This window comes from Pleurodeles waltl, chromosome 1_2, assembly GCF_031143425.1.
Source record: "Pleurodeles waltl isolate 20211129_DDA chromosome 1_2, aPleWal1.hap1.20221129, whole genome shotgun sequence".
Classification (NCBI taxonomy): domain Eukaryota; kingdom Metazoa; phylum Chordata; class Amphibia; order Caudata; family Salamandridae; genus Pleurodeles; species Pleurodeles waltl.
The window spans coordinates 153809944-153836802 of record NC_090437.1 but is presented as its reverse complement, the minus strand read 5'-3'; the positions used below and the strand labels follow the sequence as shown (position 1 = coordinate 153836802).

Sequence of the window (26859 nt, the reverse complement as noted above, 5' to 3'; positions counted from 1 at the left end):
CGGTTCAATTGCTAGAGAGCACTAGCAATTGAACCGCCATTTTGAGGTCACTTAGCTGTATGAAGGGTTTTAGTTTTCTTTACAGGTGCAGATGCAGATTAGCACTTTTGGTTTCAGCTTGTATGTGGGCTTGCATGTTTAAATTAGACCCTACTGTGATGCCTAGTGATTTTACAGAGTCACAGATGGTTGGGGTGCAGTTTAGCGATCTGAGGTTAACAGACCCAAGTTGCAGTTGAGGGGATCTAAGTGGTGGGAAGAGGAGAATGAATTTGGCTTTTGTTGTGTTGAGTTTTAGATGGATATGTGACTGTCATTCCTGTGGCTTCTTCAGGGTGTCATCCAGTCTCCAGATATCCTCATGAGAGGAGAGTTGGGTTATTTCATCACTACCATAACGGACGTCCCATCCGCTTTATTAAAAGTGCACTAAATGCTCTGACACGTGTAATAAGGTGGGCGGTATATCTGTCACGTTTGTGACAGAGTACCTTTCCACTAAACTCTAAATCTTGACATAAATTATTAATAGTCCCAAAATAAATAAATAGAAGGGTTTAAAGTTCACAACCAATGGCTTGTCAGTGCTTTTTCTGTTTTCCCTGCCTTAGGTGTAAAGGTTATGTAATAATTTTTTGCAACAAGACCCTAATATTAAGTTAAATCTCAAGATTGTGATGATAATACTTGGTCTGTATTTATAATTGTGGTGATCAACAAAATGCAGTTATATATCTTAAATAATTATGGTTCATTTGAAAATAATACCTCTTTGTGGAATAGCGCCAAGATGATTGAGCTGATGTAATGCAATTTTAACAATCTTATTTTAGCAAAATGTTTTAAACATATTTTTAACTCTTGCTAGATAGAAATCCTAAATTCAAATATAACGCCTTTTAGAAGCCATAAAGCTTTTAAGTCTGCCTTTGAATCTAGCTTTGATTCTTAAAGGGTTTTAAATCCTGATTCTAGGGAATAAAAAATTGCCTGCGTGTTCATGGTTCCCAAACTAGGATAGATTGTACTTTTACAAACACAAATTTTACTATCTATCAAATTAAATTTAAAATTGGTGCAATTTGTATTTCTGATCATTGCCCTCTTATTACGACCCTTGATCCTGGTTGATTGTTAAGAAAGTTAGTGGATGGAGATTTCATAACATACTGATCACTGATTTATAATTTATTATTGCTATTTCTGACTACTTGATCCTTGGTAATTCTAAAACACGTTTATTTCTAATAAGTAGGATCCATAAAAAGCTTGTTGGAAAGTCTTCATCATTTCTTTGCTTCAAAAACAAAGAAAATGTCTCTTGAATATTCTGAAGTTTTAACAAAGTCAATCCAAGTTCCAAGTTTCCAATTCATCATTGATCAATTGATCAAAACATAAATAAAGCACAAATCAATACAAAACATATTAGGACGAACTAAAAACCCTTCAACCATAAAATAAATACTAAACAGTAAAACATCATTTAAATCAGTTAGCTAGCAGAACACTACTCACGCTCATTGAAGTGCAATTAGAGCAAACCATTTCATATAACTAAAAAATGTACATAGATAAGCCCTTAGATACAAATATTCATTGTTAATCAAGAGGCCTTTTTAAGTCCAATAGCCCATACAGAAAAAAAGGAATTTAAGTAATACAGTCACTACCACACTGGTAGATTCACGTTTGAAAATTCTAAAATTATTTGTGAGTTGTGACGACACCCGTAGACGACACCGAGGGACAATCCACCTGGCCTTTGGTCTACAATAGTTTGGGCAAAAAAAAGCAGATGTTCCTCATTCGTCATAAAACATGCATGACTGGCACAAACTGGAACGTTCCTGTAGACCAGCCCAATTTGCCGAAAACACAGCTTTCGGCAAGGTACCCTACCTAAATTGTAAATAATGAGAGTGCGTATGCACTGGATGAATAAAGTTTAAAAATTACTCAACTTTGTGCACACTCTTATGTACTAGGAAAAAGCCTTGTGCAATTACCTGTAGGACTAGACAATTCATCCTGGGCTATAGCTCTCTCCCAAAATCTAGCTTTAACAACAGTAGCTGCCATAAGCGTAATAGAAAAAGACTCTTCTTAAAGATTGCCTAGACTCAGTTGTAGAGTGATTTCTTAACATAGGCTAGCCATTTGATCATATTGGAGCTGGGTACATTAAGAATATCTGCAAGGCCCTCTCTGTAGGTCTGTAATTACTCAACGGGCCATACACTGACCCAATAAAGTAGCAGCATTAATGAAGCCAGTGCAGAGGCAGGTTTAGGTTTAAGGTCCAGTTTAAGCAGAACTAGAGAGGTATCTCTTCCCATGTCTATAAGAGCTCTTATGAAATTGTTCTCACTGGTTCCGAAGGAGTGGAACAATGGTCCTACAACTCTGCACCATACAGTGCTGGACACCTTGGTTGAGCTTCATAAATTTCCAAGGGTGGAAGTATTGGCTACCAAGCCGTTTTTAGCAAATCTGCCAGTGGCCTCGGCGCTTTGGGTTAGCAAGAGCGAGCTTTTGAAAATCTGTGGGTCCATGATCTGGAGTCAGCCTGTCCCATGCTAATTGTTCCCATCTCCCTCTTGCCATAAGCCATCTGCTTGGTTTTTAGTGCATTAATTTCAAGGCAATGAGACATTCAAAACATATTAAATCTGTCAACAAGGGGTTGCAACCTAGCCCTGGTTTTAGCAAGCAGAAGAGTGTTGTCTGCAAAGGAGAGGGTAGGAATTTTCTGACCTGCTACTATAGGGGAATCATTAACCCAGGTGATTGGGAAGTTAACACAGTTATTGCTATACAAAAGGAAAAGAGTGGGAGCCAGGACACAACCCTGGCACCATTCTTATCAATAGAAATGTCCTGGGCTAATTTGCCATTCACACCATTGCGGCCCTGGCAAAATTCCTCTAATGAAGGTGCACAATAATATTTAACAGATTATAAAGGATTCTCAGCCCATGAAAAACTTCTCAGACCACAACCACAAATCAAAAGCAGCTCAGAGATCAATAAATGCCACAAAAAGGGCCTTCCCCCCCCAACGTCCACATTCTTCCACTAGTCATCAAAAAGAAGAAGACCTAGTTGATGGAGCAGCTTTTGGACCTAAACCCTGCCTGGAAGTGGGAAAGGATATAGTTTTCCTTGCTACAGTCTAATAGTCTCTCCAGGACGTGTTTTGCTAAAGATATTTTGTATAAGCTATCAAGAAGACTAATTGGGAGGTAATTAAACATAATGTGTAGGTTTCCTTTTAGATACTTTGATCAGATTTAAAAAGATCCACAGGGATCTTGTCCAGGCCTGATGCCTTGCCTGTCTTCTGAGAGGAGACTGCTGCAGCTTTCTCGACAAGGGTAAAACGACTGGTGGGAGAGTAAATTCAGGAGGACAAAGTCTCCCTCGCTTCTCTTAGGAATTGAATCAGTTTCTCATGAATATAAATACAGTTTCCCAAAATGGGTAACCCAGTCACATCGCAGACTAGATAGCTCTGCTGACTTAGGTAAATTTCCATTGCCTCGTCTCTAACCACCAAAATTTCCTTCCATCATTATTAACAGAAGCTTCTAAAAGATCTTCCCATTTATTCCTTTCCCAGTTTGCACTAGCTTGCCTCATAGCAAACCGATATAGTGCTCTGCAGTCCCTAATCTCAAACCTTTCTTCTATTTTTATTGCTCTGAGGAGACTGATCTTTGCCTCTCATCACTGTTGAGAGAACAACCCCGCCTGGGTTAGCCTTTTCAGAGACCTTCCTTAAATTGACACTTATATCATTATTTTTTCAGGTATTAAACCGCAGCCAAATGGATAGCAACATCAACGCACATTCTTGCTAGTACCTCAGGGAAGCACACAGCTTCACACTTCATATTCCTACGGTTTTTGGTGGCCTTAAGGATTTGGCAGTAAGGCTGAGATAAAAGAGTCAATAAACATGGAATTAGGTCTTTCACATTCTAGGTCTTCTTTGTGGCACAAGTCCTGTGCAATTCCAGGTGGTTCGTAAGTTAAATTTAGCCAAAATAACATGATGGGACGTAGAATACAAGGCCAGGGTCTCATTCAAAAGGTGGAGAGTTGGAGACTCCTTCCAATTTCCAGAACTCCAGTTGTAGATATTAATCAGACAGGGGTCCCTTGCATAGCCAATGATGCAGTAGATGGCTTATGCAGTAGTTTGCTACAGAACCAGTCGGCATATTATTCACCCATATAAGCAACCCACCCAAAGGGCGTTGTGCAGGGGACCTTGTAGCCGGAACATCATAGCTCTTAAAGCCTCTTCTGAAAACGCTATTAATTGCCCATGTTTCCCGAAAAAGGGAAATGCCGTCAGAGTCCATAAATTTGCCCTATTCTAAATGTTCTAATTTCGGGTTTATCCCAAAAGTGTTCCAGCTAATAACAGTTGTGCTGTTTGGTGTTGAGATCAATAGGAAAAAGCGGTTAGGCAGAGTGTCTATGTGCTTCTGGGCAGCACATAGACAATAAGCCGGCCTGGGCAACAATGGATGATGGTCACTAAACATCAGCATGGGTCATAAAGGAAGACTCTAGAGTCTGCCCCAAAGGTGGTGTGGGCCATACTCTTGTCAAGCTGCACATGGTTTGCACCATTAACCAACAAGTAAGCCCAGTCCAAATGTTGAAATACAACAGATTGGATTATGGGGAGGAAGATAAACCCCATTGCTGCAATGTGGCTCCAGACAATTGACATCAGTTAGGGTCGAAGGTGGTGGCTGGAGATTCAATCAATCAATCAATCAATCAATCAGAGTATTTGTAAAGCGCACTACTCACCTGTGAGGGTCTCAAGGGGCTGAGGGGAGAGGGGCGCAGGGGCTGCTACTGCTCGAACAGCCATGTCTTGAGATGTCTCCTGAAGGTAAGTAGGTCCTGTGTCTGATGCAGGTGGGTTGGAAGAGTGTTCCACGTCTTGGCGGCGAGGTGGGAGAACGATCTGCCACCGGCGGTCGTTCTGTGGATACGTGGGACGGTGGCGAGCGCAAGGTCTGTGGAGCGAAGCTGTCAGGTCGGGGTGTAGAAGGAGAGCCGTCTGTTGAGGTATTCTGGCCCGGTGTTGTGCAGTGCCTTGTGAGCGTAGGTGAGGAGGGCACTTGAACTGCTTGGAGAAGGAAACTAGTTTGATGGACAGAGAGTGCAGGTACCGGCTGCAGGTGTCGATAGAAATAACCCAACACCAGAAAGGTGATAGTGGTTTGGGACACACAAGGTGGCTGCTGGTTGAACAACAGTTTCTGTGCAAGGAAAGAGTACTTAAAATTAACAATTACAAACCACAATCACCTGTTATGCTCTTTTTTAGAGGGAGCACCCATCCCACCCTCTGGACCATCAGAATATCAGATGCTGCTGAATGAGGAAGATTAATGTTAGGATGAAACTAGTACCTAATTTTTTTAGCTGAGCAAGGGATTCAACATTGTTAGGAGCCAGTTGGGGGACATTTGATGATACTACCACGTAAGGGCACGCCTCAGGAGGTAGGTTCACCGTAAAGCAATGTGACTTCTGGAGCAGTACACGTTACATTTCCCCAACCACCCTGCCCCCTTCTTCTCCTACTCTAACACAAGGATCTACTTGCTCATTTCCAAGAGGGATACAATCCACCAAAATGTTTGGCCTATATCACGTCCTAACAGAGGGATGAAAAGGCACATGACCAGTGTTCTCAGCATCATTGGCCAGTCAATTAGTGGAAGAAGTTAGACCTGCACCACAGGAAGCGGGCGAGTAGAAGTAAGAAATCCGAAGCAACAGGATTAAATTCAACCTGCAAAGTCCTTTTGCAATAACCTCCAGCTGTTTGTACAATAGCTTTAGGTGAGCTACCATGATATTGTTTATTTTACTGCATAGAACCTTCTTAGGCTCACCAAAGAGTACCTCGCCCTGGCCATCAGAGTCCACCTTTGGGCTTGCAGTTATTGAGCAAGTGGTTTTAGGGTTGGCTCACAATTGAACCCTCCTCTTTTTTGCTGGCTGGCCATGAGCTGAAGAACTAGATACATTATGTAATAATTCCAAGTACATCGGAGAAGAGGAAAAGACTCCAACTCAGCAGTGTTAGTAGAACCCCCAGGTGCAGAGGCTTTAGCCATTTGGCACACATGATATGCTGGTAGAGTAGGTGTGAGGGACAAATAGCGCTCAGCAAGTTCGATCTTTTTGTTAATGACGTCTAGCGCCCACTGAAGAAACCCACTCAATGTAGAGACCAGCTAGGGTTTGGGCAAGTTGGCAGCGGTCTTACCTTTCCCGTTTAATTGCAAGAGTGCTGGAGTCCCTCTTCCTCCTAGGGCTCAACTGTATTGTGGGCAATGGAGTCCCACTTAGCCCTCACAACATAAAAAGGCATTCCGTGCCACAGGGAAAGTCCAAATCGTTTAAGCGTGAGTGCTTTGGGGCCCTCCTCTACCAAGAGCTCACTGTATTGTGGGCTGTGGAGTCCCATTTAGCCCTCACAACTCCAAAGGCATCCCGTTTGGATAACAGTAAATTATCTATTCTTGCAAAATCTTGTTTTTCACAAAAGGACTGCTGCCCAACAGAAACACCCATTCAAAGAGCATCTGAATCTTTTGGATAGATGTTCCCAAGTGTGTCCATCGAATGTTTAATTAGATTCTGTGATTTTCTGTTTTGTACACGTAGTCATTACCATCATGTCACTTGACAAACGGAATAGAGATGCAGATGGGTTCCTCCTTTTATCATGTAATGACAAGAAGCACGTGCATACACGTTGGATTTGAAATTAAAATTAATTTTCAGCATTTTCATAAGGTCTTCTCGCAGTGTCATGAATCTACCACTTGCGCCATCACTGTTTCTAGTGTTGTTGTTTTTTTATCTGCTATCATGGTAACTTTTCCTGGGCCGACCAACGGCATATAATTACAGCCGATTAAATTAATCCCACAGTCATCCGCTAACTAGATATGCTAATCAAATTCTTAGAGCTTGTTTATTACACTAATCCACAAATATATTTCAAGATTTAATTAAAGTTAGATTGGAGTGAAATAATTTCAAAGTTAGACACTATTAATTAGCATGCTTGTTTACTGTTGTAATAGATGTGTTTATAATTCATGACTTTAATCATTATTTTCAAAAATTGTGATTGTAACTAGTTTTATTCTGTTAGTGTACTAATTTGATATGATGTGTTTTTGTCATCAAGGTCAAATAAAACGTTTCTAACTAAATAATAACTAATTCTAAAATATTATTTAAAAACTTCAGATCTCCTCCTAAAAGCATTACCATAACAGGAACATCACTAACAGTACACAGGCACTTTCCTTTCACCTTGTGTCTAATTTAATGAGGTGACATTATTAATGGCATCTCATTAAAACTTCAGAATTTTAAACCTACCTTGAATTGATGTACCTTTCCCCAGAAGCACTTATACATAACCCTTCCCCTTTTTGAGTGGAATAGCACCCCATTGCATGAGTTGGTTAGTCTTAAATGTTCTGTGACTATATTATGGTCGCAAAACATTGAAACATCTCATATTGATTTGCAATTTGGAGGTGACGCATACAGCACGTCCCTGCCAAAGTGAAATTAGTATCTCAATCCCATTTTATGAGTCGGTAAACGTTTATAGACTCCTAATATGAAATTAGTATAGAGTAAAATTTATTTTCAGTTGCAAAGAAACATATTTTGTGAATTGCAGCATTTGTGACCACAAAATTAGGCATCAGCCTTCATACGTTTTTATTAAAGAAACCCTGGCATGCTTGTTTCAGACCTAGACAGTTTGCCCAGTGGAGGCTGTTAGACCTGACATCCTTGGCATGGTTTCCTCTAACATTTTGCCCTCTGATTTCATGTTTTTCAGACTAATTTTTGCTGACTTTTAGGATTCTGTGCACTTTACCACTTGTGACCAGTGCTAAAGTGCAGGTGCTCTGTGCTTCAAAACATGGTAACATTGGCTTATCCGCAAATGGCATATGTAATTTACGTGTAAGTCCCTAGTATATTGCACCAGGTGTGCCCAGGGCCTGTAAATGAAATGCTGCTTGGGCCACCCACTTCTGTAGCCTTCAAACATGCCTCAGGCCTGCCATTGCAGAGCCTGGGTGTCCATCTTTAGACTGCCATTTCAACCTGGCAAGTGTAGACACTTGCCAGGCCCAAACCTTCTTTTTTATTACATATGTCAGGCTCTGGTTGATCCCAAGGGCAGGGGGCTGTGTAATTAAAATGTTGGACATGTACTTTTTAGTTTAACATGCCCAAGTAGTGAAAAACTCTTAAATTTGTTTTCCACTGCTGCAAGGCTTATCTCTCCCATGGGTTAACATTGGGATTTCCTTAAAACATATTTTTAAGTGTATTTTCCAATTGGGAGAAGATCGCAATATTGAGTATAGTGTTTCTGGACTCGCAATTTAAAATCACTGGTGAAAAGTCAGAGTTTAAATTGTAAGTCTGAAAATACCACTTTTAGAAAGTTTACGTTTTCTTACTTTAACCATTCTGTGCCTTTGCCTGTCTCTGAATTCACGTCTGGGCTGGGTGACAGCTGCAATCTATGATTTCCCTCTAGACAGCCACTAACACAGTACACTCAGCTGTATCTACATTTATCTGCATACTGATGGGTCTTCCTGGGCAGAGGGAAAGGGAGGGATTGACACTTACACTTCAATAGGTGGTGTCCTGTCTCCACACACAGGACTGATTACCCCCCTTGGGCAGCCTGACAGACAGGGCTAGGATTAAAGGAACACTTTGGACTTCAGAAGACTCCTCTGAAGTCTCCCCTACATCAAAGGCCTTTTTTGGGTGTAAATACTGGACTCTAATCTCCATCACATCAGTTCACTTTGGGGTCATGGGGAGACTCTGCCAAGAAGAGGAGTTGCGCTGCCAGAGGGACTGCCACTTTGCCACTCACTATGCTGTGTTAGCCTGCTGCATGCTGATTGTTCTGCTGCCATAAGGGACTGCCTCTTTGCACTGTGCTTTGCTGTGTTGCCCCGCTGCCTGCTACCACTGAAGTGAGGGTGGACTGAACCTTCCCACTACATCCTCTGCTTCACCCAAGAGCTCCAAGGGCTTGTTGGCTTGCCCCTATGCTCCCCGAGGTCTCAGGGACATCAAAGACCTCACCATACCAAGATCTGCATTATGGTGTTGCTTGATTGCTGTGGGCACAGCGTGCTGTAATTTTCCCCGCAAGGCTCTGTAGTTTTCTATTCTCTACTGCAGAAGCCCTTCAGTGCTGTTGTGAAGCACTTTTGAGGACTCATGCTCTGGATACCAAACAGCGCTGCAAGCTCTGATCCCGCCTTTTGTTGTGAACACTTGCTTAGTATGCACTCCAATCCAGCCTCCCTTTTGTCTGGTAGCCAAGAGGTAAATATAACTTGCACCCCGACCATGCACAGTTTTTTCTTCAATAATTTGACTGCTAATGTTTCATTGATATTTTTATTGACGTTATAGAAGTTGTCATGAGTGCTGTAATATCTGGTGTAATTAGCAGTGCATGGCGAGGGCGCGGGTGATTGTTACCTTAGGGCGCAAGTTGTAGTTACTTGAAAAAACTCTAACGATGTCTGCTGAAATTCTATGGGTTTGTACGGGTAACTTCAGAACCTAACTATAAGGTCCCTGTAACCTTTGTTTTTTTAAGTGAATTTCTATGTTTGTTTAAATTCTATTTTCTAACTCTAAAGCTCCCGTAACCTTTGTTTTTTTCAGTGAAATTGTAAGTTTTTTTAAACAAAAAGTAATTTTAATTACTATACATTAATCTAATCACCGCCAACCCCTTATAACCACCCAACCGAGCCCCGTGCACAGCAGGCCATAGAGTCTTTCGCTCTGGGTGTGACAATAGGTGTGAGAGGGTGTCTCTGGGTGTAAAAGTGGGTGCGTCGGTATCTGAGTGGGGCTGAAAGTAGGTGTATGACTGAGTGTGTCTGTGAGTGGGCACATGAGTCTCTGAGTGCATCTATTAGTGACTGAATTAGTGTATGAATAAGTCTGCGCATTTTAAAAAAAAACGTTTTCGGTCTAATTCGCAAATTTGTCTCAGTGTTACACTGGGGGACTGCGCTGAGCATTGCGGAGAACTTTTGAATGTCAAGCGTGGTGAAAAAAAAAATCATTTTAAGGTTATAATTTGACCCTCAAAGACCCCCTATATCTCACCCCTGAGGTCAGGGTACCTCCACCCTGACCGCTCATACCACTTTTTATTTTATTTTTCAGTCCTGGGGACCGTGTCCTGTAACCTAAAATGGCGGCTGCAACTTTCTGGTCATGTTGTGGCCCTGCCAATCACAGCATTTCTAGTGTTGCGCGCATTTGCGAATACGCCACAATTGCCACAAAAACGTTTTGACGGATCCGTGACCCTAGATATATAAATGTATTTTCCCTTTAATATCGCAAAAACTACTAAATGGATTTACACCAAATAACAAGAAGCACAATCTGCATAACAAAATCCAGCTAACTACCAAATTTTGTGTAATTGCGTCCAGCAGTTCGGGCTGTAGTCGTGTTCATAACTCATATGAGAATTAACATGGCCCCTGCTTGACGTATCACCCCAAAAACTTCCATGGGCAACAAGATTCACTGAAACATTTTTTTTTATATATTTCTTGAAGATTCGTCAAATGGCACCAAAGATATAGGCAAGTCAAAAAATACTTTTCCACTGGAAACATGGTCCTAACTATAACTACCTACTGGTGACCGCCAGAAGGTAATATAGCTGTATATATATATAGCTATATATATATACATATAGTTACTCATGCACACAGACACAAACATATATGACATGTCACACACCACCCAGTCAGGGTGCAAACAAGCACAGATATATTGATAAACATGAGGGAGGTAGGCAGCCCTTTGGATGGACAAATATACAGAAAAATGAAAGCAGTTTTCAGGGCAAATAATATTTAGCTCCACTCAAAAGAAATCCAATTTGACTTGGAGATAAGAGTGGAGTGCCAGTACCAATTAAGTCATCAGCCTCACCTTGGATAGATCACTTACTGGATATGAAATACTTATGTCTCCATTGGCTAGTGTGTGTGTGTGTGAACAAGGAAGATCATGGAGCATGGCAGGAGGTGAGTTACTAGACAATTGCTCTCTGTAGCCCAGTAGTAGTTGGTTCATTCTCACCATATGCTCTTTCATTTACCCAGAGGAATTCATACATTTTGAGTGTCAAATCTGCAAATTCACTGATCAATACCATATTTGAGCTTGTGTAAGGATTGACACTTGTTGAGTGGCAAATCACATTGTTTTGAACTATTTTACTGTGCCCAGCTATAACTTAAATCAAAGCCATAAAATCACGCCAAAGTAATAGACTTCCCTGTGTAGTTTGTTGGTCCTCCAGTATAGATGTGCTTTTGTATAGATGTTCTTTTTATTTGATCATTGTTTCAAAACAGTTATTCTGTACTGTACTTTAAAGATGTAAGTTTACATATTTGTTTCATATAAAAAATGTAAAGCTTGCCTAAGGTATAGATGAGGACATTTAAGACATCTTATCGTATAAGATATCTTGTGAATAAAAAGTTGAATCTGTTTGAATTGGTTGTGATAGTATTTGGAGAACCGCATGATGTTGATGCTATGATTGTTTATAGTTGAGAATTTAAACCAATTACGTATTCAAGGATGTTATTCTTTACTTTATGTTTTAATTGTTGTAAAACTGCCGCCGTCAAGTTTTGTACCATAATATTTTTTATAAAAATTTAAAAATCCAGTGCTAATTTCATTTGTATATATTGTTTGGAACCGTGCAGTAAAGTGTTGTAACAGACACAAAGTCTAGAAGGGGTTCTTAAATAGATTACTTATGGCCCCATCAGAGTACTGCATGCTACGGGAAATTTCACTGTGGGTGCCACCAGACGTCTCTGACCTCTTTGGAGTAGCCAATGAGCTTTGTCTGAGGTCTCCTTTCTGCTTCAGTTAGCCTAAGACAACTTGGATCTTTTTAAACCAAAGTCATTTATGCAGTCTCTCTGACAGTTAGACAACTAAATAAGGAGTGGTTATATGTCAAGACTGGAGCAGACTATGAGGGTCATTCTGACCGCCAGAAGACCGCGGAGGCCATTCTGACTTTCCCGCTGGGCCGGCGGGCGCCCGCCAAGGGAGCGCCCGCCGGCCCAGCGGGAAAGGCCCTGCAACACAGAGGCCGGCTCCGAATGGAGCCGGCGGTGTTGCAGGGGTGGGACAGGTGCAGTTGCACCCGTCACGATTTTCACTGTCTGCTATGCAGACAGTGAAAATCATGCTGGGGCCCTGTTAGGGGGCCCCTGCACTGCCCATGCCAGTGGCATGGGCAGTGCAGGGGCCCCCAGGGGCCCCACAACACCCGTTCCCGCCATCCTGTTCCTGGCGGTCAAAACCGCCAGAAACAGGCTGGCGGGAAGGGGGTCGGAATCCCCATGGCGGCGCTGCTTGCAGTGCCGCCATGGAGGTTCAGCCCAGCCAGGGGAAATCCGGCGGGAAACCGCCGGATCCCCTTTTCTGACCGCGGCTTTACCGCTGCGGTCAGAATGGGCACTGAAGCACCGCCAGCCTGTTGGCGGTGCTTCCGTTGCCCGCGGCCCTGGTGGTCTTAGACCGCCAGGGTCAGAATGAGGCCCTATGTGTTGATGCTTACAAATCTAGAGACACAAACGTTGAGGCATAGTGGCTGGCTATCTGTACTAACAATCTATTTACCAGGAAAGGCATGGGCTGAACTTTGCAATGTTGAACTAAAGTACATCTCAAAGTAAATGTGCATCTGTCCCTAAAGAAATCTGTACATTTTCATGTTGGCAACCCATAACAGTGAACAACGTATGTTGTACACATTGTTTAAGGGGGTATGTTATAAAATGTAAAATATGTGCAGTGTCTAAGGTCTGAAGCAATTTGTGTACAATAATATATGTTGTGATCCTCCTCTATGATTCCTAATGGAGTGCATGTGCATGTTAGAGGATCATCACACAACACTATAGGCAGTGGTACTGGTAGGAGGGGAGACAGAATATGTGGGACAATCTCCACAGTCTCTCGCACAACTGTGGAAAACACGTTGTCTGGGACGTTCATAATATTGTTTCTTGTCTGCCAGGGCTGTCATGTGTAGGTGGTGCATTAGAGCTCAACAAGACAGAGCTAAACATATCTTCTGGTCAATGGCAGTGTGTCAATACCAGCACTCATGGTCTTACAACACAACTTCCAATAGCAGAAACTGTCAGCTATCACAAACATGACAGTTCTATTGTCCTCGTGCTGAGTGGAATGAACTGTACTCACCATAGTTTATAAATATATTACAGTAACCAAGGAGTTCCTCAGTGACTGGATATCACCAAGTTCCTTCATGAGAATCTTATGAGAAATCAACTTCTGGGAGGCGATTTATTTGTCCTTCAGCCCAACTGAGGTACATAAACGGTGCTGTTAGATGGGCAGTCTAATCTAGTTGATATCTTAGGCAGTACAACCAGGACCTATCAGACTTCAGACCACAAAATCCAACAGAGGCACATTTCAGCGGAGGCAAGAGTGAGTGTCAAAAACAACATGGTTCTCCTCCTTGTGTGAAATCAGCACCAGATATGGAGGCTTTGGAGAAAAACATTTTATTTAGGGTCCTTCAGGGCACATGTTATCTCCTGTGCTGTGCTGTTCAGTGTGTATGCGCAGCATTTACATCCTCTACTAAATTTCATGATGATGTTATTCATCTGTTATGCAGGCAGCACTCAAGTGATCTTCCAGCTCTCCATTGATGTTGAGGGAATTTCAGTGTTGTGGAGGAAACGTGAAAAGAGATAGACATGGATTGATCCTAGGTGTCTGAGTCTCACAGAGGATAAAACTGAATTCTTGATTGTGGCCAAAGGCCATAGTCTTAAATAGGCTAAATCCACGTGGCTGAGATGTTACATTGATTGTGTAGAACTCCAACCCTTAAGAAGGTAAGTATAGCTGAGAATAGCTTAGTAAGTTCTTCTATACATGCTTCCAGATATCATATCAGGGAAAGCTACAATTGCAAGCGCAGTACCAGGAGCACAGATTGACTATGGCAACTCCCCTGTTCCAAACGTCTTCAAATCACAGCTATTGCAATATTCTTCAACCTGGGCTGTGAAAGGACTCCGTGCGAGATGACATATGACACCTATTTTGCGGGATAGGCATTGTATCCTTGTGAGAGCTGGAGTGAAGTTTAAGGCACTGTCTATGGCGCATACGAGGGTAAGCTCTTGAGGTAAAGATTGCCTGCAGTATTCTTTGGCGGGCTTCTAAAATCTAGCAGCCAGAATCGGTGGGAAGATCTCCCAACTCAGGTTTCTGAATGTACGCTCACCACTCTGCCAGTGGGAGGATAGCTCGAACATTTCTGGAAAATATTTAAGACAGGCATATTTTAAAAGTCCGTTTTGGTGAGAAGCCGCCAAAAGCTTCACTTGTATACCGAGCTACAGCATTGTACTGAACACATACACCGCCGTAAATGTCACTTACCAGCTAATGTATGTGAATGTTCAGTAAAGAGGTTGCCTAGACGTACATAAAGGCATAGGATTTGTTAACAACTGCCATACATTTAACAAAGCCACAAAATAGCTGCATGTCAATGCAGTTAAAGCACGCTACGTTGGCTCTAAATGTGAGAAACAACGGTTTTAAGTACATTCTGGAAATCATCGTAGTGGTCCCTTGGAAAAACCTACAACCATTAACCGGGATTACCAACTTCCACGTCCTTTGTAATTCACCCATCGGAAACAGTCCCATCCTTGGCCTAAGATGAGGGATCTTGCAGTAAAAGTGATTTTCCAAATAAGACTTTCTAAACAATTTTGCGTATCTCTTAGAGGAGCACCCTGCTAGAATAAAATATTTTGATAGTGAAATTAGTTGTTGCCACAATATTTTTTAAAGCTCTGCAAGTGTTTTTTTTAAATTCCGGATTTATGCAAATTGAGAGCTGTTGATTGGTTGCGCCAATATAATTTTCTGGGTAACGAAATGTGTAGTTCTCTCTCAAGCAGCCATTATAAAGAACCCCGATCTGCACATTTGATGCGGTGCTAGCTGTGATGGAAATTAGCAGCTAGTGCTAAATACTGTCGGGTACTCCAAAGGTATAGGTTCCTCTGCTGTGGAGTTTGGGAGTTAAAACTTTGCTGTAAAGAATTTGCGATGTTTCCGACCATACCAACAAGCAAACTCCCAGGTACAGTATTACAAATGTCAATTAATAAGGGAAGAAATGTTACTTTGACTAAGTTAAGTATTGGGGCAAGTGATGGTCTTATAGAGCTTTGAGTAATTTACACAGAGCAAATGTTAACAACCATACTTTCAGCTCTCATTTTGAGCCGATGTGTGTGGCCATCCCACTCATGCAGTCAAATGCCTAAGTTCTTATATGATCTTTCCTCTCCACAAATTTACCATACAGGGACCATCTCCCCTCTTTTTTAAGATTCCTCCCAAAGATTACAACGTTATTCTTAATTATTATTTAAGTTTTTATAAAGATCTTATTCTCTCTACATTAGCTGAGCGCTGCTAGCTGGCGTTGAAGTCCTATACAGGTTGTATCTAATAACTCTGTAGCATCTGCTTAATGTAATGTTGCCGTAGACAGACTCCCTAACCTAGGAGGACATCAGCGGGTTCAGTCAATGCTTTGCCAAAGTCAGCCTATGGATATTAAAAAGCACGGGAGCTAAAATGCACCCCTGCTTTAGCCCCACCTTGGTATCAAGGCATTGGTAGGGGGGCATATTGTGGACTTACAAAGAAAATACAGGGGCTCAGATCCCACCCATTGCATACTATTGGCTGACTTGCCAGTCACTCTCATTTACTGCTTCTTATTTGCTGTTTTTTTGTCCATCTTGTGTTTGGCCCTTCCAAAGAGCATAGCCTCTTTTTCAACTCTTTGATTAACGGGCTTCTGTGTTTCCTCTGCTCATTGTTAGGGAACTATTTTTTTCTGCCTGTTTAAGCACTCCATGTTGTGAGTATTTACATTTTTCAGCCTTCTCCCTCATGTGCTTCTCTCCACCTGGACTAGCGTTGCTCTCTGCCTTGTCTGTTTCTGCGTCCCTGCCCTGCACGTTACGTTCTATTACCTGTGCTCTTGCCTGCCTGCCTGCCATGTTACTTCTTCCCATCCGCTGTGTTGCTTCCCCTTAGCCCCTCCCCAGCCTGCTCCCTCTAACCATGTAAGCTTTTTTTTAAATAATTTGCCCTACGTTCTCGGATCAGTAACAAAAAAGGTGTACTTTTGCAGACATGCACAAAAGCATATTCTTTTGTAGGCATGCCCAGGTGTGTTGAGCGCATTTGTGTGCCTTCTACATGAGGCAGCAATGACGTCTTTTATTTTTCAGCCATGTTGTATTGCAGACGTGATGCAGTATAGCATAGCTCAAAGCATTTATAAAGCCAAATAACTTCTATTGGTTTTGCTAATGTTTGCTTTAAAATGTCAACTATTGTTTGTAACATTTGAGAGGAGGATACTGAGTTCCAATAGGGGAGAATAACCAAATTGTGTCCTGAATTGTGTGGCCTTCCCATGAACCCAATCCGCAGTAGTACTGCTAAGTATCAGCGAACTACATAAGTGGCATGCATCTGTAATGTATTTACTTGCAGTTACAATTTGTGTAATGATGAGAAAGAGCTAGGGCAGTTGCAGTCAAACTACTGTAGTAATTTCCCAACTGCAGAAAAGACAGGGTAGTGCACTTGTGAGTTAGACTGCTTATATTGTTCAGTGAAACAAGGTAAATCGACAGGCTCACTAACTTTTTTTTTTTATCAATACAAGAAAGCTTAACAGAATTTGAGCAAGCATTGGCATAGCCAATAGGTCTCACCTTTTGGACCTTATAAGTGTTTAGACATTCAGCACATTATCCTGCATCTCTTGCTTCCCTCAAATAACTTGTGCGATATGATGCAGGCGAATAGACAGATGTAACGTTACATGGCGCTAAAAGGGTGGGACTTAAATATGAAAGGTGATGGGCCTCTCCCCTGTTCATTCAGACATTTAGATTTACATAGATTTTTACAATTTACAGCAACGCAACACTGTGGCATTTTAAATTATTTTAAGCCCACTACAAATCAATGAGCAGGCGGCATATACTGCAAAGAAACAACTTTATAGGTCAGTACAGTAAATGCACTAACCTGAGATGCCTCCTCTGCTCGGCCACTATCTCCTTTTGCCATCGCTATGATCACTGTCCGTGCACAACAATACTGATGGAGAAGACACACGTTAGACTGACCCCTTGTCCCATGTTGTATGCTGTAGTGGGCAGATGAAAAATGTGAATGACACAATAACAAACCAATAGATGATGGATGAGGACTAGCTGAAAGACCCTATGAGTAAGTATACTGTATGTATATTTTAGCAAAATCAAAAGATAAAAGCTAACTCCAGACCTAAATATGTATCTTGTCTACTTTAAAACTACCCACTCAAATTCAGAGCAAAGATAAGCTTAAATATCCAACCCTGCTAAATAGTAAGCCCTTGCTTTCCATTTACTAGGCTCTGCCACAACCTGAACTACTACCGACCAACCCACCAGCGGTCACTCCACTCACATTCAGCACACGAAAGCCCAGCTGAGGCCCTCCCTTGTTGCTGCTACCAACTATAGTGACAGAGCAGTTTTTTACTCGCCCCTGTAAGTTGTGACATGTCAGGTGTAAGAGGCTCTATATGAATGCTGGAATGCAATACTATACCAAAGATCTAATATAAAAGAAAAGGGACTATTTAAACTTCCACCGGTAATTTATGCCAGAAAACCAGTTTAGCTTTTAAACAGTGATTAGGGACTATATAAAAACACTTACTAGATATTCTGCTAAAAATACATTCAAGCAGGAAATCAATTTGATTAAAATTAAAAAGCAACTCTGCATAATTCAAACGTTTTGCTAGCGTCAATTTAACTGCTAGAGTGTTAACACTTTTGCTGCACTAGCAACAGGCATTTTTTTTTAATGTCTGCAGTGCTATAAACCTACTTTTGATAGAAGTTATTTTAAGATTATATTTGTTCCTCAAAGAAAGGCCCCTTCCAGAAAAAAACATATTTATGATGAAAGTCACCAGTAGTGCACTGGCCTGCTAAGGAACTGTGGCTTTTTGTGTGTGACTGACTCTTCTCCAGCCCTACCAGCCTCTTAAAGAACTGGCCGGCGTCTTCATACAGAGTACTCGAAAGACAAGGGTGTTTGTTTACCACGCTCATGAATATCTATAAAAGCCTGGTCTGTAAAATACTGCGAGTAACAGAGTAAAGCTGGAGACCCTGCAGGGTCAGTGCAGAAATGATGTGTGGCTGTTTCTTGGCCCAGCTGCCTCTATCATCCTCTGTTTCCAAGTAAGAGTGCTGCAGGTCTGATCTTTTGCAGATTGCAGGAAATTCTCACCCCACGCCAGCTATGTGTGGATGGGAGGGGCTCCCTGGTGACCCGGGAAGCAAGAATAGATAACACGGGGACGCGGCGTGTGTATGAAGGACAACATTCCACAATGCAGCAGAGAACGTGTTAAGCTAATAACGCGGGTTTGGAACCACAGAATGAAATGTCACTATACAAATCTTTCCTTGCGAGAACAAACACTGCAGCAGAATAATCCTGGGCCTGCTGTGCCACCCCACCCCCTTTCTACTGTAGTACATTGTGTAGAATGGGCACATGGGGACTTGTTTCCTCCTTTAGTGAAATTGCTTACAATACGAACAACATGCCACTTGTAAGTGCCGATTTCTGGGCTTCCAGACAGCCACAGGTGGGGGACTGCATCGATACCTACAAACAAATAGTTCACACTGGTTTCCCCTCTATGATCCACTGCTTGGAGGAGCATACTTAATGTTCACAGTAAACAAAGCAGACTGAAACCTTCCTGCGATAGAGAATAAAATAATTCTCAGGCCGTATTTATTCACAAACATATAAACACGACATAAAAAACATCATCATATGTACAGTATTTATTTTTCATCCTTAAATTTCCATAATTATTTACAATATGCATCTCAAATAGTTTATGTTCTTTAAAAGGAGTCATGGTTGTCCACCCACCAGGCACCTGTGGCATCGTCTGTAAACTGGGGGCCGTGTTCCCCCCAAAACCAATTACTCTTCACTGGGCGAGACTCACCTGCCCTCTCAAGATAGAGGGGGCGCGGGCCAGCATGAAAACTGTCCCCCAATCCAACCATGCCAGAGCCAACCCTAAGCAAGGGATCCCCCCGGCACCCAATGGGAATGATAATGGGCAACCGGGCCATAGCTTGGTCCCCTGGCGCAGTCTCATCCCCCCAAATAAAAAAATTCCAGGGCCATGTAATGGAGTACCGTGGGGGGAGCTATGGACATTCGCGGTAGCGGTCGTCCCAAGCCCCTTTCCTACACCCACAGCACCGCCACCCTGGTTTGAGCCAAAAAGCTCCTGATACCGTCTTGAGTTCGCCTGCACTAGTATTCTTGATGCCAAGGATAGCCACCTGTTTTGTGCCAAAACATGACTCCTTCCCTCCCACAGGCCTGGTTGGTTTCCCGACCAACCAGGCCTCCCCCTGAGGGCAAGAAGCTCAGTTCTGAGAGAGACACTGTATTGAAAATGCTACCAGGTTCTCAACAAACACAGTATGACCACCATCCGACAGGTGTACTCCATCTGCATGAAACATTGCCTCCCCTTGCAAAAGAATTCCTCCAGGAGGAGTGCGTCGATCGTCAGGGGAAGCCCAGGGTCAAGAAAACAACCTGACCCTAGAGGGACTTGAGTCCCCCTTTTAAACTAACTTAGGCTGCCCCTTCTGGTCATCTGGGAGCCCCCACCACACCCCCTTCAGCCAATCGGGGTGAGCGCGATTTTTAAAAAAAATTGCTGCAGCCACAGTTGGGCTGCCGGCCGGAACCGGTCTGATCCGGCCCACACCTGTATTGGGGGCGTGCTATGCCGTGGTGCGCGCCCCCCGCCCAAGAGTACTACACCTGCTGCACTGGGCATTTTCAGATGGGCAGGTCCGAGTCCGAACACTGCCGGCACCAATTTAGGCATTCATCTTCAAACTGATAACACCCAATCCATTGAGTAGGGCAACAAAACAGTAATAGCTGTTAAGCAGCGTTATCGCTAACAATCACAGCTTAGCTACCAGAGAAGAAGCAGTACTTTATTCAGTCACAAAAAACCTCACACACACAAAGATTGCAATGTGCAATGGCTATCGGAACGAGGACGACATTCATTTTACTCGCTTAGCAACAACTTTTCTGATCTATCACTGTGTTGGGATTAAAGATAAAAAAACGGGCCATATTTGAAGGATGTGCACACAACACCTAAAACTCAGGAGGTAAAGCAGCAGGAAATCTCGGAATGCATGGGCCAGAGAGTCTGTTTTCCCTGGTCTCAGTCGGAGGCTGTTCAGAGAAATCACATTTTCAATGAAACCTGATCACCCTAATAGCGTACCATTTCTCCTAAGAATCGACCACATGGCTTCAGTATATTGGGGGCGAGGGGTCTCTGCACATTCCCCTAACGTCCTCATTTGATCCCCTTTGTCTGCCTCGCATAGAGGTGCAGACAATGGAAAAAACAAGATTTGCCAGCCTGTTTTCGATTGTTTTGCATGCTAGAAATCAAAAGGCTGGGGGAGCAATTCTGCCTTCCCATGCCTCCGGAGACACCTCGGCAACACCAGGGAAGGTGAAAACGGTTCCTTCAGCGCACACATCCATCAATGGCAGGCAAACATTAACACAAATAGGAAACAAAGGAAAAATAGTTCTGCGGAAAAAAAAAGCTCAAAGATACAGTATTTGGGCCGTGCTCCATGGGAGGAAACAAAACACAAAAGGGAGGGAAAACGAAGAAGGATTGACCTTTATCAAGCAAGAATTTTTAAAGAACACTGAAGCAAACAAAAAGGAGTAAGCGAGCTGTAAGCCCAAGAAGTATATACTAAAGTATATACAACATGTTATCAAAGCTAAACCTAAAAACTTTCAGAGTCAGCACTAATTTCAGACTATATTAAAGTAACAGATCCCCTATCTGCCTTGCCTGAATCAGCCCCACCTGCTGTGTTCTATTTGCCTCAATGTGTCATGTTTTTGTTTTAAGACTACATTGGCTTAGCAGCTGATTACAATCTGGAGCGTGGAAGAATATTTAAGGAGAATGTGATGGGCAGGATCGCTCTGTTACTTGTGATTTAGAAGATGTCTACTTACCTTAACAAATGGTGCTTTCATTGAGATTTGAGGCACGAAACGAAGAGTACGAGGACATTTGTGAAGCAAGCCTTGAGCCATGAACCATGGATTTTGTGAGTGTAAAAGCAGCCTGCAAAAAAACAGTAGAGCAGCTCAAGTTGACATCTGGATAGTACCTTAGGGCTGGACCCCATATAGTGGGCTGTCCCCTGCCCACAGTGGCTCACTCTGCACACAACAGGCAAGTTGCCATCCTTTAGTGGCTTTAAAACACAAATGTATAGTCACAGGGCAACTTCAGTTCTTGCTTGTTCCATCTTGTCTTCAAAGCTCACACCTACAGGTGGTGTGTTAGAAGACTTACGTTATTCTTAGAAGCAGGGTGTGATGTGAAAGTGCTGCTGCAGGAGTAAAGCAGAAATCCCAGTGCTGGCACCCCAGCCTTACAGTATTTAGGTACAGTTGGTACAGCTGCTCATTGGACTGCTTCTGACGGTATCTGCCGGAGTCTGCGGCAAAAGGCCTTGCAATATAACAACTCAACTGCAATAGGTTGCTATGGTAGATTACTGATGCTAGGTGAGTAGTGATGCCACAACTAGATTCTGACATATCAACATTTAGGTACACGCTTTTATGTAGCTATAACATCCTTTGATGTGCAAAGTCTAGTTTTTGTCATACTTTACCAATGATATGTGCTTTGTGTTTAACAAGATAAATACATTAAACAAAGTTTTAAAAAAATCAAGAATACCATTGCCACTACCAACACCTGTGCTATTTGATAATGGAAATCTAGTGTGGGGGACGGGGGGTGTTGAGTCCATGAGCAGGTAGACCATCCTCCACTATCCATTGCCCATGATATGGGTTTTGGCAATGAAATTCTTCCCTCCCAGGTAACCTTCCATTTTTACTAGCCCAGAGAGGCTCGGGACTAACGATACAAGTTCTTTTGTGCAGAAGGGTACTTGATTAATGTGTAACTGAAATGTGCAGTCAGAGCAGCTATGGTGGCAGTGAACTTGAATTCTAAGATTGTATGTGTTTATTACTATAGGGTATCCTTGACTGCTGCTCCTTTTGTCGCGCAGTATGAATGTCAGGCATTTTCTTTATTGATTATTTTTCTTTTTTGTTGTAGGTGAAAAGATTGGCACCATTTCCATGATCATCTCAAAACATTTTCTTAAGGGAAGCTATTTCTAGACGATTCACACGGGCTCTCTGAATGGAGATGAGGATTAGTCACATTTTCAGAATTCTGATTTTTTTTGTGAAGAGTGTTTTAATTTACATGCCTTGCACTAACTGTGATCTAACCTTTCTTTTCAAGGTCCGGCTGTATTTGTAAAACATTTCAAAATACAATCTCATTTCAGGAACATGACATCTTCATTTAAAAAAAAAAAAAAGAGATTTATACTTGTACTCTTTAACAAACAACACTTTATTAATGCAAAGTCTGATTTTTTTTCTTTGGCTGAATTTCTTTTTAGGAATTTTGTCAACCCCAGCAAAATCACCTTTATGGAAATTGATTAGGTTGTTCACCACTAGTTCTGAACTAAATTCTGCAAATTGTTTATGGACATTCTTGTTGAACCATTTCCTTGTTGTTATGTAAACCTGTGCATCACAGTTATTCTTCATAGTGCCCGAGCAACAACTAGCAATAACTGAAGTCTTTCTGCAGTAAAGGTCTATGCAAAAGACACAGAAATCATGACAGGTGACGACAATCCATATTGCTTGCAGAAACTGCCTGACTTGGATCTGCTGTCTGAAGGTTTAGAAACGTACATACCACATTTTTCAACAAGGACAAGTTATAGGTTATTTATTTCTATTTATTAATTATGAGAATGATTCAAGAAGGAAAACATGAATACCTTGAATATCTACCTCTTTCCTTTAGATAGCCACAACCCATTGTGACAGTCAGTGGGACCTTCCATAAAAAATATGCAAAGTTTTATCTTGGACACTGCACCAATATAATAAAAATTTAATTTCACAAAAAATAATCACGAATTGAAAATAGTTTTATTTTTATTTTTTTTATTCTGAGGCACAGTTATGATTGGGACAAATAACATTGTTACATAAACTATCATGTCACAAATTAATAAATATCTAGCGACTCTGATACATAAATATGGCTATAAATACTCCAAAAATATTGTCCAGTTTTAAAATTCCCAAGAAAACAAAAAAACACCTTAGAGATATCTAAATATAGAATTATTATGGAAGGTTTTGGATTTGTGACAATAATATATACCCTTGTTAAGGAAGTTCTTGGAAATAAGTGACTACTTAGCCTGCATCAAGCTTGAGCCTATAAACAGATGGCCACTTTGAGTTGAACTCAAAATAATGGGAGTTCCATGTGGCATCAGAGGGTTGATTGAGGTGCTAACCAGCAAAACCTTCACACTAGCTATATGCCTTCTAGGTTGTTTGCTTACATTGTAATATAACCACAGTGATGAGTTAAGTTGTACCGTAGCTTCCTATTTTTAAATTTACATGTGTCAGATTGGTTTTAAACATCAATAACCACTGGCATCCCTCACTGGACAGTACCTGGTGCACAATTTCAAGGCAGGTTCACAGACAGGCGGTCCGGAAACAGGGTGACAGAAAATTGTTTTACCTTCCATATTGCCTATGCTGCTCGCATTGTTCTGGAAACAATGTCTTTAGCATGTCATTTTGAGTGTTAATTTATAGCCTGTTACCAGTGAGATATTCCTACTTGCTTGTGAAATGCTATTTCTGCCCTCTAATCCACTGGGCTGTCAAACTCTCAAGAAAAAAGGCAGAAAGTCAGTAACAAAATGTATTTTGCATTGCACAAGTCTGTCAAGTGTACTGTGACATATCAGCCATTCCTTGCTTTTTAGTCTAAAGCATTTTACATCGTGTGGGCTTGTGTTTTTGCCTTAACACTTTCTTAATGGTCCAAAAGCCCCAGAATGCAAATTGATGTTGGCTAAAATGCCAGAGCTGGCCGAAGTGGTTGTACATTACATGGAGACACTTGTCAGGCATGTTTTAAAATGTTGCAAAGTCATCTAATCCATTGCAAAATGGGCTTGTTGCAGATATGAAACCAAAATTGAACTCTGCTCACATATATTGTGAGATTTTAATCTCATTCATGTAATGCATTAATATAAGCATTGGCATTACAAAATATTTTGTCTTTAGTTTACAGGAACGTTTTATACCAAGTAACACAACACAACAAAGGTACGACACGGATAGTAGTAGAACATCTTTCACTAACACCGAGAATGAGTAAAGGACAGGTGGCAATAGCAGGCTTAACTTCACACAACTCTGTCACACAGGGTTGCACATAGCAGTTTTATTTACCGGCAAGGAAATGTCCCTGCGGTACAAAAAGTAAAAGATCACTGAAAGCTATTACTTTTTCCCATTATCGTTTCATACTATAAACAGTAAATATAGAATGAAAGCATTCTAAAAAGTGTTGTGGAGCTGCCTGGCTGATAATAAAAGTAAACAAAGGCAGAAAGGCCAAGTAAAAAATGAATGTAGATGTTTTTGGATTATGCTTTTTTAAGTATCATGTCTGAATCGTTGCAGATTCTTGAATTGTGAATAAATGGCTGGTATTTTTCTCTAGGAATAGTGTAACCCTATCCCACAGATACAGGGCGTGTGCAACACATAAACATACCAAAAACCCACAAGAAATGAAACACACCTAGTAGAGTCCAGCATCTAACAGAATTACCATACATTCCAGACAGGATGATGAGACCCACCTACCTAACGTGGTACGGTTCATCATTGGGTTCCACATCCCTGTAAACATCCAAGAGTGTTACTTTTCATTAATTGTAGAGTCTACTAGTTATGGGTTCCCTAGTTCTGGTAAGGTTATTTTTCTTATGTCAACATTTATGTTTTCCGAGTGTTAAACTCTCAGACCTATATTCAATTATGTGGGGGTGAACTAATAATTGTCTTACTGATGTCTCCCTGTCACAAGATTAAAAATAGTGTTTAGAGCGATGGACTCAGCTTCTCTTTTACATCATCATGTTTTGGTGCTCGAACATTTCCCCCTTGAGGAATAGGGACGTTATCAGTACTGCAGGCATCTCACATCAAATATTGTGAGAAAGTCCCTGTTGTTAGGACATACTAGGCAAGTGCATTCTATACATCCTTTCTTAATTCATAAGCAGTGGAAGCAGCTTAATTCAGGAGAGGAAACACCCTTTTTGTCATAGAATGGGTACACTTGGGCAAAAATTCTTCAAGCTTTCCTCCTCCAGAGATAAAATATAGGTAGAATAGCAGCAGTGTCAGCTTTCCCCATCGTAGTAAACATTCAAATCAGGCAGCAGCAGTGCAAGTTTTGCCTCCTCCCAAAACTCATACATACTGGCAGTAGCAAAGCAAGCTTCCCACTCCATGGAATGCAGCAAGTGCCAACTTCCATTCGCAGCAGAACAATTCCAGCAGGGCATACTGGTACATGGTTTCATCACGCATAGAGCATGTACAATTAAGGCATGAGTGATCTGTAGGTTAGAGACAGAACTGTGAAGGACGTGCACAACTCCCCCAGGGGGATCTATAAGCGAATTAGTGCGTGAATATGTGAGTTATGACACCATTCTCACATAGATGATATTCCATGCCAACATTGTGAAAGTTCCAAGCTTTACATATATTGAAACTTAACTGTTAAGTTGTAGGTCACTGCTATTTGGGAGCAGCCAAGATCATTTCTAAGTAACTGCATTCTATACATGTACACAGATGCCAACGTCTTCAAAAAGATCTTGTGCAATCACAGCCTCAGTGCTCAACATGCTCAAAATGTTGAGGGATGACTGTGTCAAAAACTAACCACAAAATGTTTAGAAATAGTTTCTGAGGAATGTTTGTAATTACTGTATGTTCTGTACAGCTAGACCAGATTATCTGGGTTTTAAATACAGATAAGTATAACTAAATACATGCACTTTAAATGATGTGTGCTACCTACATGTTTTAAAGATGTCATGTGTGTGGGTTTTTGCAGGACTACTGAGTATACTTAAGGAGACATCATGATTAGGAACACCCATGTTAGTGTGCTCTTATTTAGGAAGAAATGTATTTTCACACACTCTTCATTCTACCTCCATTTACTTCAATGAAACAAAAATGGCACCCTTTTCACAGACTAACTATTGTGTGTCGAATGTTTGAGAATCGAAGTTAATTTGTTGCGCAAGAAGTTTTCCCTGAGATGTTAGGCATACTGTAAAAATTAGTTCTATATAATACAAGGTTATAAAATGATTGCAGGTATAATATATGTTAGTTTTTTTTTTATATGTTAGTTATTCTCCGTCTTCTAGTGCTATTATAAATGCGAGTGTAAAATTTGTTTCTACATTTTTATAAGATGATAACCTTTTAATAAACTCTTGAAATTGGCAA

General features: G+C 41.5%; 1 protein-coding gene across 2 annotated transcripts in view; it reads left to right on the top strand.

Moving 5' to 3' along the window:
• NAAA (N-acylethanolamine acid amidase) overlaps positions 1 to 26859 on the top strand; it is a 260081-nt gene extending 233222 nt beyond the window's left edge. The window contains exon 11 of one of the 2 annotated variants that reach the window (XM_069236844.1): positions 22529 to 26859. Coding sequence is in view for 1 of the 2 variants with exons in the window: in XM_069236845.1 (XP_069092946.1) it covers positions 22529 to 22532 (4 nt within the window). In the remaining variant the exon portion in view is untranslated. The remainder of the gene's footprint in view (positions 1 to 22528) is intronic. The other variant, XM_069236845.1, reaches the window with a different exon arrangement.